At 36.8% G+C, this 23,214-nt stretch overlaps 1 protein-coding gene across 3 annotated transcripts in view; it reads right to left on the bottom strand.

Annotated features, from left to right (window-relative positions):
* Positions 1 to 23,214, bottom strand: part of CPED1 (cadherin like and PC-esterase domain containing 1) — a 146,234-nt gene that overhangs the window by 69,936 nt on the left and 53,084 nt on the right. For 2 of the 3 annotated variants that reach the window (XM_032195804.1, XM_032195819.1), the window contains exons 7-15: positions 13,664 to 13,806; positions 12,413 to 12,485; positions 9,867 to 10,034; positions 8,740 to 8,844; positions 7,255 to 7,424; positions 5,160 to 5,219; positions 2,762 to 2,829; positions 2,380 to 2,424; positions 325 to 511 (exon numbers count right to left, since the gene is read on the bottom strand). In XM_032195804.1, coding sequence (XP_032051695.1) covers positions 325 to 511; positions 2,380 to 2,424; positions 2,762 to 2,829; positions 5,160 to 5,219; positions 7,255 to 7,424; positions 8,740 to 8,844; positions 9,867 to 10,034; positions 12,413 to 12,485; positions 13,664 to 13,806 — 1,019 coding nt within the window. The remainder of the gene's footprint in view (positions 1 to 324; positions 512 to 2,379; positions 2,425 to 2,761; positions 2,830 to 5,159; positions 5,220 to 7,254; positions 7,425 to 8,739; positions 8,845 to 9,866; positions 10,035 to 12,412; positions 12,486 to 13,663; positions 13,807 to 23,214) is intronic. The other variant, XM_032195812.1, reaches the window with a different exon arrangement.

Here is a 23,214-nt window from a genome sequence, read left to right on the forward strand (position 1 = left end):
TTCATTGCTGTTCTACTGTGTGCAGTGTAAGGATGTTGTGTTCCCACCACAGCTGGACTGTGACTAGAGAAGCTGGGGAGACATTTGTAACTGTGAACTGCATAAAGCTAGGGCTAATTATGGTTTGACAACATATTGGCATTGCCTTCAAGACATTGACAAATAGATAAAAACATCAGAGTGTTGAAATCCCTTTGACTTTCCTGTGACTAACATCAAAGTAATCAGTGCTTTTGGAAGCACAAAACAATTCTGTAATATTCTGATATATTTCCAATGTTCACAACACTTTTACCTTTCATGTGCATATTTTGTTGTGCATACCTTGGTCCTTTCTTCTCATCGAGGTGTACTTGGCATTGACAGTTAGAAGGTTCTGCTCCAATTTTCACTGTTACCACGTCAAATGGGACTTCTGCGTAGTATTCCTTGATCTTTGGGTTAAACTGAGGGTTCAAATCCAGCTGTGGACTAGTGAAGATCTGCCTGATATGAGATAGGGTATCTTTATCTGTTCCAAGAAGGCATCAAACAAACAGACAAACAAACAAAAACAACCTGTGAAATGTATGAACATTTATAAGTAACATGCAACTTCTGGCAGATTAATAAAATGCACAGTGATAAGATTTTTACTACCTGATCACTCTGAGATTGATAATTCTGCTACAAGGTCTTAATGGATGTTGTATTGGCACTTGAGAGAAATTTTCTGACCCTGAAGGGCTTTCAATCATTCAATGCCCAATGACTAGTTAAAGCCAGAAAATTGAAGTCTGAGTAAGCCTTTTAGAATGCAAGGATTAGTTCTGGGAGATCCCGTCTCCAGTTGGTTAACTGGAACTCAAAGAAAGTTAGGCCAAAATTCATAACCTACTTAAGTACCAGCCCGTATACAGGGTTTATGTACATGTGTAATTGCCAATAAAAATCAAAACATGATAGATGTATTATTACTGTTCATAAGAAAAGTCACATGGAGATATCTAGACCCATGGGGTCATTTATAGTACAGCTAGAAGCATGATTTATTAAAATTCCTAAATCAAAAAATTCTGACTACTTCCTTGTGTATGAAATCTCCACAATCAGATCCTATTTGCTCAAACGTATCCTTTATTTTGTAGTGTCTGCCAAATGACTTCTGAGAATAATTATTTGCTGGCAACTCACTTATGACAAATATTTTAATCCAACCTATTGAAATAAGATTTACAGAACAATTACACATTCAAAATTTTTTTCCACATATATTCTCTAGCATGTGTTTAAAACTGAGTATTTCAGAAACTACTCCAGCCAGGAGACTCTCTATAATATCTGAACAAATCTGGTGGCTTAAAACATTTTTTAAAATGCCATAACATAAAGGATGCATTTCTGCATGAGCCTTTTCTACCTTAGTATCAGTCTTGGGAAACTAAACAGGGCAAGTTCTGTTCTGTCTTGTGTAGATTAAAATGTAGAATCAGTTATTTCAGTGAAAGAACAGCATTTGGAATAGATTTGCAGGGGAATAGAGGTTCACAAGTTGATGTAAATTATTAAATAAGTACTGAATATATGTCAGCATAAACAGCTCCCCAGATACTGTATGCATTACCTAGAGGATTGTCTCACTAATAGCTTAGAACTGAGGAGGAATTTTCAAAATAAAATTAGATGAGATATCTTCAAAATAAAATGGCAAGCAATCAGAATGGTGATGTGACTCAGCCAGCCCAACAACATTTCTGGCCTCTGACTGATACAGGAGTTCCTGGAAGCATGGTAAAATCAATAATGGAGAGGAAATGAGGCTGATTGGGTAGAAAAGCCTTTCCTCTGCAGAGCAATTTCATATTTATAAAATGACTGCTGAGACAACATGTCAATGAGGAAGGCAGCAGAAAGCACTGCTCCCACTAAAGACAGCAGCACTACAAACATGTACCTAGGAAAATTCTTCTTCTCTTAAGCAGGTCTTTAAAATCTCTGGACTGAAGAGTGGCCTGATATAAGGTTGATTCAATTTCATGCAAGTTTAAAGGCTATTTCACAAAAACAGATGTATGCTAAAGTTATTGGAAATAAGGGGCAAAAGCTTACTGAAGCACATCAAAGAATCAATGAGTGCTGGAATATGCACATTAATAAGCATGCACAGAAATGTTAACTTTGTGCTTGAGGCTTATTTAACATTACAGCCTAATCATTGAGTGATTATAAACACTATTTTAAAATGTTCCTTTATTATGTAACAGCCCACAGATACTCCATTATACTCCATTCACTGAAAGGTTATACAGAAAAAAAAAAAAAAAGAAAAAAAAAAGCAATAAATGTATTCAAGTAATCTCTCTTTTTCCTTCCTAGTGGTCTAGAAAGCCCTTGACTTACCATAACTGCATTGTCTTTCTTTATTCTTACTGGAATAAAACAATGCTGAAAGATAAACAGAAACAATTAACAATTTTATGCTCTAAATTTATGCCTGGATCACAATTCTATAGGAAAAAGAGCTCTTATTTTGTTAATTATAGAAAATACAGTATACTTTTATTCATTTCAGTGTCAGATTTTGCTTTAGGCTCATGAACATTGTTTATCATCTCAGCCGAACACTTAAGAACATAAGGAAGAAATTGCTCTTTTGTGTGTAGTAAGCCAAGATCTCCCAGCTTGAATGCAAACTAATGTAATCTAAATTATATATATTGTCAGAAGTGGCACAAATAGGAAAGACATGCAGTATATAAAAGATCTTACTCTGATTCCTTACCTTCATGATTCTTCCTCAGGTTAAAAGGAACGTTTTGCTTAGGTCTTGCATTTTCTTGAGAAGAATTCCTGTCAATTCAATAGCAGACATATTTCTACATGAATGGAAGGAAGAAAATCCATGGAAAATTTTTCAGAAATTTCTATATGGCAACCCATGGCACATGGTATGTTAATATTCTCCATGGAAAGATTTATTGTCTGGATTCCTGTTCCCAGCATTAGCAATATTACCTGAATGAATGTGATAGAAAACATACATTCTACAATAAATTATAGTAAATAACATGAAAAAAAATAAAAACAGAAATAAATAAAAAAAAAAAAAAAGTTGAATTGCTGGGAAAAGTGAATATCGCCAAGAATAAAATAACCTGTGCCATCTTTCTTAACTGTTTTATGCAGCTTCTTGTATATTCTTGAGGTTAAAGTTAGACTTTGTTCAAAAATAATTAAATAAGAATGAAGGCTTGTGCCGTGGTGAATATCTGTATTGAGGTTAGCATGACTTTATATAAAAGAATATCTATGTGTTTTGCTTTGTTTGCTTATTCAGCCAAACACATGACCAACATCCAGATTATATATATAATTCGTACTGCAAAAAAAGCAAACAAACACAAGCCATTTGCAACTATTCATTAGCATGTTAGTGGCTCCTAGTTTGCTAACTCTGCATTTATTTTCCCTTTCATATAAAATTTTGGGAGCATAGAACAAGAAAGGCAGCAGGCCTTTCCAATCCATATACTGGACCCTGGCTGATAAGGTCTTTACAGAGATCCAGTATCATTTCTTAAAGGTTTCAGATGCTTTTCTTCCAGTGTTTCCTGTAAAAGTACTCGTAAAGCAGTTTCTTCCCAGATACTGTCCATTCAGTTTTAATTTTGAAAGACGTGAGGTCACTGTCTGTGACAGGCAAGGGAGGTGGTGAGGTTCTATGCAAGCAGATACTGATGTTCCAGTAAGAGCTGTTGAAAGCAATAGTAAAATCCATCATGGTAAAAGGTAAAATGTCAAATGCTAAAACAGAGGTTTCTGCATTACCACACTGAGATAAGGGAAAAAAAAAAAAAAGTCTCCTGGCAGATGTTTGTGTCTGTATGTGCATGAACACGTAGTTTTGACATCTTGCACTGTCTAGACACCACCCTTTTTCATGCGCATTCATGACCTTCTTCAAAGGAAGCACTTAACAAACTATTAGAGAGTTTGTTTTCTGAGTTATAAGTCATTTATATACCTCTTTTTGTTTGCCAAGGAGTTAATGGCTAACACCTCTCAAATAAGATTTTTTTTCCTTTCCACTGCTACTTAGTGTATTATATTTTTTTCCAAATCTTGTTGTAAAGTGAAAACAAGATGTCTTAACTCTAGGAAAATGCTAGGCTTTGGTTTAGCCAGAGCACACCAAAGGAGCATGACAACCATCACTGCTGCAAGGCCCCAGCTCCTAAAGGAACTGTGTGACCTCTATGTGTCAATTCTGTAAAAAGATTGTGATTATCATCAGGCAATACTAAGAGACATATAATAATTCTATAGTAATAATAATATTATATAATAATATAATAATATATTCTATATTCATATAATAATTCTATTACAACAAGATATCAAAATGTAATATTTAGAAACAGTATTACAGAAAGATACTCAGATTACTGCATTTTCTGCTGAAGACTTAGCTTTTTAATTGTTTTCCATTCTCCAAGCTTCTCCCAGTCAGCAGGACTGAGGAACAGTGCAGTTATGAAGATCTTCCTCAGACAGAAAGTCCTGCACTCTGCAGAATCCTTTCCTCCACAAGCTGTTACCCAAGAAAGGACCTTCATCTGCATAAACTGCCCCTTTTTATTTTTTTCTCACTCTCTTGTATGACCTATTATCTTGTATCAAGCACAGATGAGTGCATTGTCTCTGCACTTTGCAATTAGATCTAATGAAACTAATGACTGTACATTAGGTAACCAGGGTGGGGGGGGAGAAATATGCTTGTGTACCTCACAAACTACTAACAGTAAATCTGAGAGTCCTTTAGGACTCTCTGGTTCAACAAATGAGATAGCTAAAGGACAGACAGCAATAACAGTAATGGAGCTAGGATGGTCTGATCAATCAGACATAAGCCATAAAGGATGTGTAGAGATAATATCTTCCATATGATTAAAACTGAAAAGGTGAAACAAACAAACAAACATAGAACTGGACACTTTGGGGGCCTCTAATAGATGCATTAATTGTGGGTGGTACAATTTTTAATGGATCACTAAATCAGTATTCTGAACATAGTAGGAAATTGGTTTCAATGTACATAACATATTAGGTGGTACCCCTTCATCACTTTCAAGAAACTTTGTCATATATTATAACAATACATATGTGACTGTAATTCTCACCTAAGCTGTAACCAGTTCATAATAGTTATAGATGAGTTTCTAGAACTCTTCTTGCTTCTCCTGTGGGAGGAATTCAGAGAGTTCACTAATGTCACTGAAGGTTTCAATACTATCAGCATAGATGAAATGGGTTAAGAAAGGCAGAAAGAAAGAAAGGAAGAAAGAAATCTGTTTAAATCCTGTCTCCATTCTACAGATTCATGATCAGTGAATTGCTTAACTGTACAAGATCTAAGTCAAAAGCCATTATTTTTCCCATAATTGTCCATGCTGTCTGTTTGGACAGTCAGCTATGCTAATCATTGGCTTTTGTAAATGGAAGTACTAATTTTGCATAGTCAGAGAAACAAGAACAGTTAAATACACCAATCAAACAAACTGCCTTTAAGTGAAGAAAATCAAAAAATTGTTCTGATATACAAACTCATCGAAGATGGGAATCTCAAGGATTAATCAAAACTCAAAAAGAATGCATACCTGAGTAATTTGGGGAGTAAGCTTTACTCACATCTTTCTTCCTTGCAATTATGTATAATTACATGCATATCTGACACATGCATCACCATCACATGTGTGTAGCTATAGGAGTGGGAGATTATGATTAGCATTCACGTATTTTTTATACAGTGAATTAGCAGAACAGTATTATTAGCTTAGCCATTGCAGAACAGTGCAAAGAAGCAGATTGGCCTATGCCCTGGAGAAAGGTCATGCTACTTCTATATATTTATATACATACAGTAAGGTTTAGCTTCAAGGAAAAAGAGGCCAAAGGGCTTGCTCAAAGTGAATGAGTGGCACAGCTTAGATTAGAACAGAAAGCTGCTAAAGGTTGGTATGCTTTGATATGCAAACCTAAATATTTTGGCAAAAGGGCAAAGGCTTATACATGAATGCAAGCAGCTGCATCTTTGAGTTACTTTTCATGGAGTGGCCAGCAGTAACAATAATAATGTTTAGTACATTCATGGAACTGTGTATTTTCAAAACACTAATAAACAGTTAACTAGCACAGTGGTAAAGTGTAATCTTCACTTTACATCTAAGCAAGGATACAGATGACTATTGGCATGCTGAAAGCCATACTCATTTCATTGAGAAACAAAATTAAAATTTAAAAAGTCTTACAGATGCCTTATATAGCGACTACAGCATTCTCCAAGCAAAATGCACACAGTAATGTCAGTTGCCCATTTAACTTGGAAAGCAGTGGAATGGAGCACAGACATTTTTTAATATATCTGTTTGCATAAACAATATAATATATGCCTCTATTCAGTAAAGAACTATGGCATACTCATCTATGAAATGTGAAATGTCATTAGTCAGGAAATAATAAGCACAGAGAACACTTTTTTCCCCCCATATTTTATATTAAATACATTGTATACCACAACTTTTTACTTTTCCTTCCTTTCATCCTTCTTAAAGTTACAATCTCTTGCCAGAAGCTCAATAGATCTGGTCTTGTCAATACAGTATTTTTCAAGCTTTTCAAATAGAGTTAAAATGAGGTTCTCAGAGTATACAACTCTTGACCTGTCATCTTGTTGGACATGGAAAATTTAGAGCCACTGAAAATCATTGAACCCTTCTGGAAAATCCACCTGAAGTTCTGTCTTTTCTTTACAGTTTTGTTTCTAATTGGTGAATAAATTAAATGAGAGTAGTAAACTCTATTAATTTTGACTCTGATTATTTTCAGGAACAGCCTACCTAATTCACCTCACAATTCTAAAATAAAATAAAATAAAATAAAATAAAATAAAATAAAATAAAATAAAATAAAATAAAATAAAATAAAATAAAATAAAATAAAAATTACTGTAGCTCCAATTACTTTTTTAACACAGGGACCTCTGTATTAGAAAGAGAAGCAAAAGGGAAAAAATATGTGCTATGTCGACACCTAGCTGCAACACTAATGGCAGAATGGCTGACAGTGCTCTATGGTGGAATGATAGATCTTCCTCTCTAATGCTGTAAATCCACCTACAGCTGCTGAAGGATTATGTTTCATGGTACTCACTGGAGCTACTCCAGTTTATATCAGTTGAGAAACTACCTTCAACGTATTGTATAATAGCTATCTTACCATTCTGAAAGATTTGTATGTGCCTCTTTAGTCATGAACTTGAATTTTTCAAGTAAACTGGAAAGCAACCAATGTACAGTCAGGACTGAACCAAGCCGTCTCATTGGGTCTACCATGTGATACAGGTCACGCAGTAAAGTTTGAATCTTGGGTGCAGCAGAAGGGAAAAGCTGAGAAGAGAGATACTGATTAGGGACTACATGTTACATTTTTAAATTGCATAGAAGTGAGAAAAGATTAGAAGACAGTGTATATTATAACATACAGATATATTAATATAAATGCTCTTTCACGCAAATGTAAAAAATTACAGTCTTGCCCATCCCTGCAAATCAGGCTTGCTAGTACTGACATGGAAGTCTACCTCCCTAGCCTCTCAAGGTCTCTGGTTTGACTTACAGAGTTAATCTGGAAGTCAACAGATCTGACTTCCAGATCTATACAACTAATTCCCTTTTCAAAAAACCCCATCAATTTTTAGCCTTGAAACCCATTCAGAGGTCTGGAAAAAAAAAATCTGAAGTCTTTCAGAAGACTTTCTGAACAATGGATCTAGTTGCTGATCTTCCACTTCCCCAGTCTTCCTCCTCAATTCAAGACTCCTTAATTGTCATGCCTATTCATGGACACTGTTGTTCCTCCATCTCTATTCTTCTCCAAAAAATGAATTCACTACTTCAAGTACTCCCCAAGAGGGGACCTACAGGAAAGCTGGGGAGGGACTCTGTCAGCGAGTGTAGTGGTAGGACAAGAGGAAATGGTTTTAAACTTAAAAACATTTAGGAATAAATTAAAAATTTAGGAAAAAAAAGACTTCAGGAATAAATTCTTTTCTCTGAAGCACTGGCAGAAGTTGCCCAGAGAAGTTGTGGATGTCCCTTCTCTGGAAGTGTTCAAGACCAGGTTAGATAGGGCTTTGAGCAACCTGATCTAGTGGGAAGTGTCCATGCCCATGGCAGGGGGGTTGGAACTAGATGATCTTTAAGGTCTCTCCCAACCCTAACTGTTCTATGATTCTATGATTCCATGATTGACTCGATGACATATGAAGAAGGCATATAACATATTCTGTCTGCTTTTTTAACACTTTTTCATCTCTATCTTTTCTTTGGTCATGATCTTAATGTTGAGCAGTCTCCAGTTCTTCCATTGGCAAGTGCTTTGCTTTACTGTCATTCTGTTTTTTTAACAGCTCATAAGCAATTTACATATTTTTTCTCCTTTTCCTTTCTTCTATTTTCAGTTTTATTTTTCTGATTTAGCTGTCCTTTTCAATTAATCTTTAACTCAAATTCTGATTTATTTCTTTATCTCTTTTATTTTAAAATCCAAAAATCCCAAATAAAATAAGTATACCTCCATCCCCCAGCTTCCCTTTCCATACAGTCTGATGCATGCTCCTGAGACAACAGAGAATGGTAATCACGGAGAAATGTTAGCAGATTTACATAAAATATGAATCCAGTATAACAAAACTGATTTTACCAGCTCAAATTGTCCAATATTCTTCAGCTCTTTTATGAAAGTAATTATGGAATTTATCTCTTCTAAAGACAAACATTGCTCATCTTCTTTGTGGTAGATTCCATCCTGCAGAGGAAAGGACAGCATACACTGTTGAAATCATATGGAAAGCAATACGTTTTCATCAGACCCCGGTCCCTTTGGTGATCAAAAGGACAAGTTACAACAGCTCTCGATTTACCCAAACCTCATCTGAAGTCACTTAAAAACAGCTCCTTTATAACTCTTCCCATTTATCAGTCTATGATAAAGTCAACTGTGCATCATTTATTTTATAGAAAAGAACTCATATAAATTGCCATGGGAAAAAAATGTGTAGACAGTGAACTACAGACAACAAAGTAGACTGAAATGTGGTTTGGTCTCCTATAGAAAACAGTTAGCTGATCATATCATATGTCATCACTTATGTTTGTGACTACCTAATTTATCCTAACATAAATTTAGAACAGATGACCCTGTTTTAATCATATCTGACTGAGAGGTAGAAGTCTCATGGATGACTTAATCTCTGTAAATTTTGAAAGCAAGAGGCTCTTCAGAATGCCCCCTTACAAGTGCAAAAATCGAGAGAAATACTGCTAAAGATGTTCCCAGCTTGTCATAAACAGCTTTCAGAAGTGATGCAGACTTTACACAGACCCTAAAAATGCAAAAAATTACAGTTGGATCTTGCATTCAAAATGAGGCACAAGGTAGTAGGAAACCAAATTTAATTCCAATGCTCATTAATCTACTTGTCTGAATTAATCAACTGTAGGTTTATGTAAACTCACAAAACTGTATATTAAAAGACCATTTTAAAAATTGTAATAGGGGGAATTATTTTGTTAAAGTTTTAAATATATTTTAAAGACCTGTACTTTTGGAAATTAAATAATTTGAGAGTGGAAATTTGTACTACATTCCCTTTTCAATATAAATGCAGTTTTTCTCATGACTCTCCTGAAATTCAGCAACAGACAGACAGTTTTGATTGAATAAATCCTTCTTGCAAAATGTTGGCACCAACAATTTCATAAAGGCATACAATTTAGAATGAATTATTTTCAAATAACTATTATTAAGAAAAAGGTGAAATGAACTACCTTGCTCACAGTTAATCCATACACATTTTCTAAAGTTTCTTTGAAACTGGAAGTTGGCGATTTATTAGATAAGAGAAATTTAAAGGTATCTTCAAAAATAACTTCTTTGAAGGTTTGGTCCTGAATATTTGATTCCTCGTCATCTTGAAAGTCAAAGTTCTCATGCACCTGTTAGAGAACAATGTAAGAATTTACATTTCGTAAATCAAGTCCTGTCTTCTCAAAACCATATACTGTCAAACTGGAACTGTTTATACAATAAAGTCGTGATAACTCTAGTAAAACAGGATTTTAATATAGAAAATGCAGTACCACATTTTCTGTGAGAACTACACGCCACGATATTTGCTGACCTCTAGCGGATAGAGTACAACATTGCATCCTCATGTGAGCCTTTTTTCCATTTTGAAATTTGATTTTTTAAAATGTCAGCTTATAAATTAGCACGATTCTTGCAAAACTCTGGTACTTAAGAGATGCTACTGATAAAGATATATTTTTACTCTACATAAACGCAATGAATAAGCTCATAAAATATACAAATAAATTATTATTTTATTCTAAACACAAATATAACCTAATTGCATGAGTCTTATGCATACTTCATACCTTCATTTCTAGCAGATATAATCTAAAATAAAATCTTAATTGATACTAAAAATTTATCATTTTTTAAAAGTAATTTTTTCATAGGAAACTAGTAAACAGTACAGGCTTACTGTACACGCATAGATTATGACTGATGGTTAAGACTGCTATACAAGCAGGAAATCATTATATTTTATGTTTATAATTTTTAGCAACTCTTGGTAGAATTTATATGCAGCCTGTTGTCCAGTCTTAAAATTGTTATGACATGTCACATTTCCTCTACTAGTTAAAGATGTCTTGTTAGACTAATTAAAGATTTTGTCTTCAAGTTTTTGTTGTTTTTAATTGTGCCAACTGTCATAGAATCACATAATCATTTAGGTTGGAAAAGACCTCCAAGATCATCAGATCATCTGGTCCAACCAAACACTGACAAGTCCACCATTAAACCATGTCATTAAGCTCTATATCTACATGTTTTTCAAATACCTCCATGGACAGGGACTCAGCTACTTCCCTGGGCAGCCTGTTCCAATACTTCATAACCCTTTCAGTGGAGAAATTTTTCCTAATATCCAACCTAAACCTCTCCTGGTGCAACTTGGGGCCATTTATTTCCTCTTGCCTTATCATGTGGTGCTTGGGAAGGAAAACAAAAGCCCACCTTGCTGTAGCCTCCTTTAAGGTAAATGTAGAGCATGATAAGGTTTTCCCTGAGCTTCTTTTTCTCCTGGCTAAACAACCCCAGCTTCCTCAGCTGTTCCTTGTAAGACTTGTTCTCTAGACCCTACACCAGCTTCGTTGCACTTCTTTTTGGACATGCTCCAGCACCTTGATGTCCTTATTGTAGTGAGGGGCCCAACACTTAACACAGTACTCGAGGTGCAGCATCACCAGATCTGAGTACAGGGGGATGACCACTGTCCTAGTCCTGCTGGCCATGCTATTTCTGATACAAGCCAGGATGCTTTGTTTCATATGTCCATTTTTCCTTTGTGTTTAAAAGGTCTTGGCTTTGTGAAGGATGGAGACATTAACTGCATTGCTGTTACTAGAAACTTGAACACATCGTAACTGAGGATGAAAAAAATGTCTCCTGTAATTTCCCAGGATATATTTACTACTATCTTTTTTCCCTTTTGTACATTGTGTGTAGAGACAGATTTTACATGCCCAGATATATGCATGTATGTACAAGAGTAATGAAAAGCTGCTGGAAATAAATATAGTTTTCGTTTCTGTCTGGGCTGTTCTGAGACAGGAATGGTACAAAACTGGCATGGTGAGTTTATGCTAATGGTCACCTTTCTCAGGTTTTGAGGGCTTTGAGGACTGTCTCGGAAGAAGTCAACACAGGAGGAGAAGGCAGCATAGTGCAAGTCAAGGACATGCAGGACATGAACTGAAGAAATACACTGCAGTTTATAGAATCATTGAATATTCCAGGTTGAAAGGGACCCACGAGGGTCACTGAGTCTGACTCCCAGCTCCCCACAGAATTTTAATTTGTATTAAAAGCCATTTGTGGCTTTTAACTTCCTCTCTTCATGCTTTTTTCTAGCACATTTAATACCTAACTCTAATTGCATGCAACGCTTCCTATATATTCTATTTAGCTGATATTCACTTGGGTAATAGTGGAGTAAGGTTAAAACTGAAAGGTTTGCGTGCTTATATGATGTGGTGAACTTCAGCACAGGAACTCTGTCCCTTCCCAACTGGTTTCTCCCACAGCTACTTGCCACTTCTAGGCAAAATCAATATTAATGTATTTGTCCATTTCTCAGAGGTTTGAGGGCAACTATCATAGAGATTTCCTTGTTTTGTTCTGTTTGGTGTAATTTTGGGGGGGTGAAGCAATACCCTTCTTCTTGTGTTCAGTAAGCTTGCAACCTTCTGGGCATTCTTGGAGACAAAAACACTCAAAAAGAAACATTTCAGTGTCATTTACTCACCTCAAGAACTACTGGGTGTAAGGAGGTGCTGAACCCAATGTCAAAGGTTAGCATTTGAAAACACTGGCTGCATCTGAAATACAATATAACAGGGATCAGATTCAACGAAGTTAGATACTGTTGTGAAATATATGCTACAATGACAGAATGCACACACCTTTGTCCAGAGAAAGCACACAATATAGACTAAACATTTCTAAGAGTCAGCAGCCTTAGCCATTGATGAGTCACATTTTGAGCTGATGAAAGCAGTGATATATTCAAGAGTACCTGTACAGCTCACTTTTAAACCAGTGAGGGAAGTGAACTGGACCAGAGGAGGAAATGCTTTTTGATGAGAATGAAGTCCCACAAAAGCTTTGGAGACATTCTGAGGGCAATAGATGTCCATCAGGTGAGACTTACTGGGCTTACTAAACCCGGATGCACCTGGGGGGATGTTTGAAGAGATGGACGAGGAACTCTAAGCAAATCTTGTGCTATATACATAAGGTATACCTATTCTGTTGGTAAACAAATGTTAAGAGTTTGGACCACTTCACAAATAGTCCTATCCCTGTTATATTCCTCACCTCCTTTCAACTGTCTTCACTCAGAATGTAAACTTTATTCCTGACAAATAATGAGATTTATATTTTTACTACTAAAACACCCATGTTCTCAAATATATTTATAAAACATACAAGCATTATAAATAGTAACTTACTTAGTATTTATCATTAAATAATGTTGATTTATGTGTAAGAACTGTAAGACTCTAATAGAAGTGATTACAGTGATGCAATATTCACATAAAAATGAATGTTGCTGCCTGAGTACACTTCATAATGTACATTTCATAAAGTATTTGCAGTGTTGTTTGTATTCCCTGCCCCAGCCAGTTCAGAACAGTCTGGGTTACTCTAACTTTAAATATTTGACACAAGACAGAGTGCTCACTAATGGGAAATACAGCTTTATGATAACTGGCCCAATTTTGAGTGATTTCTGTTCATTTGTGCTGCCTGAAACACTTCATGAGGACACAGTATCAGGTCCTCGGTATTTATCACAACCTCTTCACAAACTAGAAACCCTATAGATATTGAAGAGTTTTACTCCCTAGATACAGTATGTCCATACTTCATTCTATTAGGATTAATGAAATAGAGGGGATTTTGTTATTTTAGGAGTCATGCATCTTCTACAGTTTTTACTATCTAAGGAGTTATCTTAATAATAGAATAGCAATGAATTCTGCAAGTTACTTACTGATTGAAAGAACTTGGTCCTGAGGCAGATAATTCACTGAAGACCTCAGTTACAAGTAGAAGTTTGCTTATAGCTTCCTTCATGTTGTTAAAGGCTTGCTGGGGAGAACTGCTTTTGAAGAACATCTCAAAAAACTTTTGCAGCTGTGAAAAACATTACATATATTTTGTGAACATTTACCTAATGAACATTAACTAAACCAGAGCTTAAGATCATAAATTAAAAGGCTGGTAGAAATCAAAATTGCTTTAGAATGTCAATTTCAGTTGTTATTAATTAGCACAGTAAAAAAAAAAAATAAATAAGGGGGGGAGAGGGGGGGGCATGAGAAGCACCAGAAAGCACACTGGCAGAGAATGTGTTTTTGTTTACAAGTAAGTATATCAGAAACAGACTCTGTAGCTATGGTTTAAAAAAATATTGCTCACAGTCTAAGCTTTCTTTGATAAAACCTTTTACTATCAACTGGTTTGGGGCAACAGAAATCATAACACTGCTTCAGCAGTAGGTCATAGTAAAAACCTTTTATCTTGTTAATGTACTGTACCAAGGGCTACCCCACCTGACTTTCACTTTGAACCCTTACCCCAGGTTAACAAGTTCTAAACACAATAAAGAATAAAGATATTGGGAAACAAACAAACAAACAAACAAATCAGTCACCACAGCCTATGTTTTGACTGAACTTTTACATATGCAGATACGCAGATGGTTTTTGCCATGAATCCTCCTAGAGACATAAACAACACAACAATGTGAGCCTGCACAACAATGTGCTCTCAGCTGCTTTCATCACTCAAGCAAATTCACCCTCCTCAATATTGCAAGCAGAGATTTAGGGAAAGAGAACTGGAGCAACATAGAGCACCAGGCAGGTTTTGTTGCATCAAACTGTGCCAGTGCTCAGTCACCTGCAGTGCTTCCTGATGTTCAGAAGACAGAACCTCTAGTGTTTGTTTGTGCCGATAGCCTCTTGTCCTGGCACTGGGCACCACTGAGAAAAGCCTGGCTCTGTCTTCTTTGTACCTTCCCTTCAGGTATTGATGTGTGAAGGTATCCCTTCACACATTGATGAGATCCCCCCAAGCCTCCTGTTCTTCAGGCTGAACAGTCCCAGCTCTCTCAGCCTATCCTCATATGAGAGATGCTCCAGCCCCTTCATTAAATTTGTGGCCCTTCATTCATGGCCCTGATCCCACTCTTCCCAGTAAGTTCATGTCTCTCTTGTACTGGGGAGCCCTGAACTGGACACAGTGCTTCAGATGTGGCCTCACAAGTGCTGGGTAGAGGGGAAGGATCACCTCCCTCAACTTGCTGGCAACATTCCTACTAATATAGCCCAGGATAGCACCAGCCTTTTTATGGCAAGTGTACATGCTGGTTCATGATCACCTTGGTGTGCACCAGTACTGCCAGGTCCTTTTCTACCAACCTAATTTCCAGCTGGGTGGTCCCCAGCATGTACTGGTGCTGGGGGTTGTTTGTCCCCAGGTGCAGGACTTTGCACTTCTCCTTGTTGAACTGCATGAGATTACTGCTAGCCCATTTCCCCAGCAAGTGGAGAACCCTCTGGAAGGCAGCTTGACCCCCTGGTGGATCAGCCACTCTTCTCACTTTTCTGTCACCTGCAAACACGTTGAGGATGCACTCTGCCCCATTAACAAAGATGTTGAACAGACTGGACCTAGCAAGGTCCCCTGTTGTACACCACTAGTTATTGGTGATGCATTATGATGAATTCACTGTGCTGACACCACATCTCCATTCAACAGACTTCTATGCACTTTAGTCAATGGAATTTTCTAGACAGCATTGTAGTCTGCCTTGTGAGCATGAATACTGTCAAGCACATTGGTCTGTGTTGGCATGAATGATTGCCTTTTCATTTTTTTTCAGGCAGCATAGCACAGTTAAATGTAAAAAGTGCTTCCCACTTTCCTTTTCAAAAACAAATACAAAAACAAAACAAAACAAAACAAAACAAAAAAAAAAAAAAAAAAACACTGTATCATTGCCTACAGCCAGCCATGGCAAATAAGTAGGCAGCTTACTCTGATCCTCCTTTGCTTTGCTGTCTTCAGTGCCATTAACTTGATCCTAACAAGTAGTGCCCTTCCCAAGCTTTACTGACTAAAACAAATTTGTCCTATGCACAAATCTGGGTGGAAGGTCTGCAATGCCTGGGACTCTATTCTGTTTCTGATAAAGCTGAGTGAAATGCCAGTAGGAAATAAATAAATAAATAAATAAACAAACAAACAAACAAACAAACAGAATGACTTATATTACAAAATTAAACTCCTGACTGCCAGGAAATTACAAAGTAAAGGTTGCACATATAACATCAGCTCTGCCATTTGGATATTTGCATCATGCTGCAATCTTGAATAACATCACACTGTATTTTTATACTGTAGAAAGTTATCCATGTGTATTGCAATTCGATAAACCCTTAGGGCAAAAGAGCCTGGAACTGCAATGTAGAAAGAGATTATGGAAAAAAATCTTCAGACCACACTACACTTCATTGCTAGCTTCCCAAAGTCTAAGATCACCCAAGCTTTGTTTCTCCCACAGAATGGTACAAAGATTAAGAATGCACATTTTTCATATCAGTTCAGATTTAGAATCATCTCTGAAATAAATTGTTTTGTCTCAGCTCTAGTTCAAGCCAACAGCAGTTTATTAATCAGTTCATGTGAAATAAAAAATAAAAATAAAAAAGAAGGCTAATCTGCCCAGAATGAGACTACAAGGTGGTTCTTCAGCTGACTTAGACAACTACCTCCATCATCTCTGACAGATCCTGTACATAATTCACATTCCTGCTACAACAGTTTTCACCTTTTCTCTAACTTCCTATATCTGCAGTGGGTGTTGAGGAGCTAAGTGAGAAGCTGTGTTGCTTTGCTGCACATAAGGAGTTGAAGAACTTTACAGGGAGAGATGGAGTTTATTGGAAGGAAGGGCAAAAGGGACAGAAGAAGCCCCATTAGCTCATTTCCTCCTCTCCATAAATCAGTTCCTAAGTACCTCAACACCAGGGATACACAATGCATGTATTTCTAGTCAGAATTGCTGAAAGACAGACTGATTTGCCCTGTTTGCACTCACAGCATGCTGTTGGCTAAAATAGCAAACCAATTCCAACACAACAGGCATTGAAATAAAACTGACTTCTCCAAGGAACTGCATTTTAGTTACAGCCCTCCTTAGGCAGATTAGAAAAAAAATAAGAGTGCTCTACAGGTCCTTGATGGGGGATATCAGGTTTTAGGACAATGTTTATTCTAAAGCAATGACTAAAAATAAATGTTTAGTCAGCTTGGTTCAGGACCAACAAGGACAACAGAAAAATACTCCTGATTCTATTCCAATTCATTAAAAAATCCTATTCAAACCAGTTCAGGTTAGGTTTGACTCTGTCAGATTCCACAGGATTCTCAGCACCCAACAGGGAAAATGCAGAGCATGTGGACTGGGGATGATAGGGATGATAAAGTAGGAATACCTGCAGCAACCTCACGTTCTTCTAAGTGTGCCAAACAAAATCTATAAATATCCATGTTCAGCTGCAACGTGTTAAAGCCACTGAGATGAAGGTTACTTCAGAAGATCACTACAGATGATACATGTTCTCCCACCTTCAGAGCAAACACTTCCTGCCCAGCAAGGTTCAATCTCGTTATTAACTGAGGCTGATTAAAAGCAGCACTGAATAGCAAAAAGAGGACAGAATGGAAAAATCTGGTGGCAATCACAGGAATTTAGTCTGGGAGAAAACTGACCTCTGGCTGGCAAATTTCTGAGCAGAGGTATAGGGATTAAATTTTAGTAGGCTGTAAAACTTAATGCATACATGGACATATATATTGTACAATGACACCATTGTATACAGAATTGCAAGACTTCCCAGGAGCTTGAAAATGTTCATCCACACGCTGGATGCACACAGTCAGGGATGTGTTCCACACATTTATGTAATGCCTTTCAGAAAATGTGTAAATGCAGTCAGATTACATAAATCAACTGCACATTTTCTTTAAAGGTAGAATGATCTAGAAACATAAATATTCTTAAGATTGACTTTAACTCATGGACCTTTAGCTCAGTGATAACCACTCTTCCTTTAGGATAAGCCACTGGGGGAAAAATAAATAAATAAAAAAAATACCTAGAATATTGATTTTAAAATACTTTTTCTCTACCCACTTTGAATTCCCTTTTTTTTTTTTTTTTCCTAAATCTGCAGTCATTAAAATAAGCCTTATGATCTCAGTGACATGGGCTCTTTTGAATCCTCAGAAATACGCTGTACCGTCAGTAAAAGGCCTGACAAACTGAAAAAAAATACAATTTAATTAACAAGCTTCATGGACACTAAAGGAGAGTGGAAGAACGTGCCATTCGTAGGCCTGCATGGTATGGTGACTGTAGTAATTCCTTTGAGAGGATTTTCATCTGGCATCTTTTCCACAAATTAATTTCTTAGGAGAGGTTCTGGGGCAGCCTGGGGCAGCTAGATGGATGGTTAGCTGAGGATTTGCTTGAGAAAGGGTAGAAATTGATTCAGACAGCCGTGTCTTCTACCTCCATCCCTTGTTTTTAGAAGGCCTGTTCAAAGTATGCTGAGGAGCAGACACAGCACACTCACTGCGTGCACTGGGTGTCAGACTCCAACACTCCACAGAAGCCATAAATGAATTTTACTGTAGTGAAAACAAACTGTGGTGATCCTTCTGGGATTGCCTTCCAGCTCAGTCCTAACGCAGTCTTGCCACATGACAAGATAAACAAGAAAGATTTTCCTTACCTAACTTAAAACACCTACCTTCGCTGACTGCATTGATTAGCTTTCTGTTAATTGCAATAGGAATTCAGAGGCACAACTCACATGCAGACAATTCACTTAGGTATCAAAATCTATTGAGGAATGCCACCCTACAAAATTATGTGGCTTGTGTCTACGTACAAGGTAAATGTCTCGGTTCCTTTCACACTTCATTGCACAAGACAGACACTTCAAAAGTGTGATTTATGCCATCCTAAGGTAGACATCTCGAAATGGTGACATTAATTACAATCTGAAACTGCTCTGTTCCTCTAGTGAGTGTACAGGGAATCTAAATGAGACACTGAAGATGGGTAGGAGATATAACCCGGGAGAGCTCACACAGCCCACCCTTGACAAAATCTTCTGGATAAAAATATCTGTGTGACTTGAATATACAAAGCTGTCTGGGAGGGTGTTTGCCCTAAATTGATGATGTTAAAGGCAACCATCAGCAAGATTAAACAGCAACCAGGAAATTACAAAGTGACTTTTGATAGAAGGAAGGAGTCAGCTTGAAAAATAATATTAAAGAAGCATGAAAATTTGCAGCGGGGGCTGGAAGAAGCTTTAGAGCAAAGACGGCAGCAGGCAAAACGTGGTCAGGCACTACCAGAGGTCAGCCCACCAGCACCACAGCTTCTGCCTGGGCTGTAGGAATTTACTGGGTTGTCAGCATTGGCATGGCTCCTGCAAGGGCACACAGGAAGGGGGTACATGCAGAGCTGGAGCTCCCACTTGTCCAATCAAAGGTGCATAAAAGTAGAGAACCCACATCCCAGGAGAATGGGGCCGTCTTTGTAATCCATGCTGCTTGCGAGACGGGGAGAGCATAAGAGAGGGTGAATGGGTGGGTGTGATTAGAACTTTGGGGTAGGGGGTGGGTAGGAGGATGTTTAGAGATATGCAGTATTTATTAACATTATTGAGGTATCTGGTGTCATGGTTTCTCTGTTCTGGTATTCATAATGATTTTGCGTGTTACTAATAGTGGCTGCAATTTAACTACATATCACCAGTTAACCACTTCTATCCTGATTTTGTTAAAACAATGTGAACTAGTCAGCTTTTTCCCGCAACAGCATTACATTTGGGGAGCTGTAGCTTATCTTTGAACCTACACAAGAGGTGAGGAGCTAGAAGAGGCCATTGAAGCTACTGAGTAAATCAGTGCAATTTTGAGGTTTATACTTTGGGATTTGATGTATCATCCTCTACAGAATTTGTATGAATACATTTTGAAACAATCATATTGGCCCCTAGTTGTAGCCTTAAAAACTAGAGCACAGATAAAGCTGTCAGTATAATATTCGAGAGCAATATTTACTGCTGCTGATATAAAATGTGACCTTTGGTTTAAAAACAAAACAAAATAAAATAAAATAAAAACAAATAAAAGACACTTTTTAAAATAACGAAGCTTATCCTCTCCAGACTGTTTTGCTATGCATCAGAGCTTTTGCAGTCTTTCTGATCAATTGGATCTGCAGGGTCTCAAAAGAATGTAATCACCTCTCTTTGAAAATAGCCAAGAATGTATTCACTTGAATAAACTCAATCACTCTTCTAACTTTTTCAGTGTAAGCTGTGTACTTTCAGTACACTTTTGTACATTCATTCTTCTTACTGAATCTATATTTGGTGATATTTCTTCACCAAGTCCAAATACTTTTGCATGTAAATAGTCATTCATAGATACAGTAATACTCTTACACACAAACAAGAATCTCTTTGACTATATCAATGGATGTATCTAGATATCTAAAGTGTCTACAAAAATGTAGACTGATTCCACATACAAGGCCTGAAAAAAAAATAGATTTTGAAATGAAACTATTTCCTGTATTGTCTGCTAGCACAGACAAACCTCTTCACAGATCACAGTATATATAAAAAAAATATATATATATATATATATATAATAGGAGAAAAACTTCTCCTAATCAAAAACAGTGGCTCTAGAATACATCTCAATGGTGCAGTAATTTATCATAAGCTGATAGTGTTAGCTTTAGGTAGGTCTGTTTAGTCCACCTGTGGTTTATTCTTACGTATCTTATCATTATGAAGGGGGAAGCCAAGATGTTATTCAGCTGTTTTATACAGTAAATTTCAAATTAATGTATATATATATATTTTTTTTTTTTCTTTGCATAAGATATAATAAAGAAATAGTATCTAAAAGGTGTGGAAAACAACAACAATAAATCCTCTTGTCCCTCAGCACTGTTTAAGCATACTTACTCAGAAGATATTCTTTCTTTATCAAGTTCAGTGGACACTGTCCACCTATTTCAGTGTTTGCTCCTGGATGTCTTATTTTAAATCTTTGCTGGTGAATAGAGAAAAGACCCTCTGAGAAAACTTTTCTCTAAAGATCCTTGCTGTTAACACTAAGTCCAAGGCTTATTGATGTCACTGATTATTGATGTTCACTAGCTTCAGCAACCACTAAATTGGGTCCTTTGAATGGGTCCGAACTAATGATTGATTCCCAATGCAACATCAACTTCTTAGTAGAAAAGTAAAGGTGATTTACTAACAACATTTTCCAGCTTGCTGTGAGAAACAAATGTGAATCAGCTTGATTAAGGGAAGCTGGAAGGCAGAAAGGGAATCAGGGTAACAGGAGATAGGGCAGGGAAAGTTGGGAACCACGTGGAGACATGTTTACAAAGCTGCTTGGATTGAAGAGCCAGTGCAAGATCTATGAACCAGAAGAAAAACAGAGAGCTAAGGGCCTAGAATAGTGTGTTAAGATTTATTTATGACATACCTACTTGTTATAAAGAATAATCAGTCTAGAGCTGTTACCGAAGAAACTCGGATGTTCTTGTTGAGAAGAGCAGAAAAGAGCTCCAGGTAGAATTTTAACTCTATTTGTACACTACCTGACAAATTGGCACAGACGTGGAGAGGGTAAAGAAGGAAGGATTACTCATTCTTTCTCTAAAGACAAGAATCAGGGACATGAAATTAATAATCAGGTTAAAGTTTCAAAGGAAAAAAAAAATCTACATAATTAATCTCTAGAGACTCATTGCTGCAGGTTATTGGGAAGACCAAAAGCACAAACGGATTCAAAAATCCATTAGAGAGCTCCGTAGCATTGAAGTCCACTGGAGTTTATTATATAAAGATATACATGTATACTCCACTTCAGTGTGTCTTACCTTGCAGGTTACCAGAAGCAGGTACAGTCTGCCTATGTATTAATGAGTACCTTTCTATAACAGATACAGTATGTCAGATAAGCATATCTTTGATATTCCTCAGTCCAAACAGACTTTTTTGTTATATTAGTGAAAAGAGAAATTATAGGGTTCTAGATGTTATGAGAGACAGCAGAGACAGCATTTATGTTATGCTCAATCTCCCAGGAGCAGGATCATTAGCGAATTTGATTCTCTGTGCAGGCTATTTGTAAGAATAGTGAAATGCACATGCTAAGTTCTTACAGCACCTAATGCACACATTTAATTTTTCTTCCCAAATAACCTTGCAATCTTTTTAAGAGTTGATGGTAATTTGCTTTTGCATTTGCTCTTGCTAGGTGTCAGGGCAGCAACTGGTAACCCAAAAAGAAAACAAAGCAAAAAAATCCTGAGTCTTTCTACGGTTTTTAAGTGCTTTGCTCTTTATCTGCATGAACGTTTGCATTCTGTTTCATATTCATCTTTGAATTTTACTTGAAGTAGTATCAAAATTGGCCACTTGAGGGCAATACTGCAATCTAATTTTCAACATTCTGCTCTAAACCAGACCTCCATGTCATATTAAAAGACATATTTCCTGGATGGTTGAGGGTCCAGTTTTATTTGCATATATATTAAGTATGAAAAATATTTTTCTTTACTCAATTTTTCAAATGCTAATACATTAGAAAGAGAATTTCAGTGAAAGTTATAGTGACTTATACCACAGAAAGCTTAAGCAACAGCAAACAGCTTTAATGTATTACATTTTCTTCACTGCAAAACTTGAAAATCACTTAAAATCACAGTTTCAACTAAGGGTATCTAGGTCTATGCACATACACCAGTCAATGAATTCAAATCCAGAAGGCACCTGACTTATATTTCAGTTGAGCAAATGGACAGTGAGCCAGAGAGGGGGCAGTTCAAAGCAGCCCGCAACACCTTTACAGGTGACACAGTATGGGGCACCTCTAGAGCCTACAAAAATGTATCCGTAGTTATGAACTGGGACTGGGTTGGGAAAGGCTAGTGGCTGAGCAAAGGAGATAATTTATAGAGTGTTAAACCTGGAGATAAGTAATCATATAAGAGTGTCTTACACACCAGCTTCTATAAAACCAAAGTTTATTCATAGGTCACCTTTTTGCACAATACACAAGCATAGGCCAATACTATGAAGGCGATTATTGTACACGTTGACAATGACCCCTCCTTTAATTGGTACCATATGCAAAATTAAAATCTTCTATTTTATTAATAATTTTTCAAAGCACAGATGGTCTAAATAAAGGGTTTCCAATTTTCCTCAAGGAAATAAAGCTATTATGCAAGCCTCATAGCAAAACATTAACGTGGCAGAAAGCCATTCCCTGTGTCTTTCCAACCAGGGCCCAAATCTAGAGTTGCACTTTTGTCACTCCTTAATGACACACAAAATCCTAACGCCAATTAAATATTTAGCTTCTTTTGCTTTCTGAACCAAGTTACTAAAATCTTCCTAATCTCTTTCCTCCCCCTTCCCA

This window comes from Aythya fuligula, chromosome 1 (assembly GCF_009819795.1).
Source record: "Aythya fuligula isolate bAytFul2 chromosome 1, bAytFul2.pri, whole genome shotgun sequence".
Taxonomy (NCBI): Eukaryota; Metazoa; Chordata; class Aves; order Anseriformes; family Anatidae; genus Aythya; species Aythya fuligula.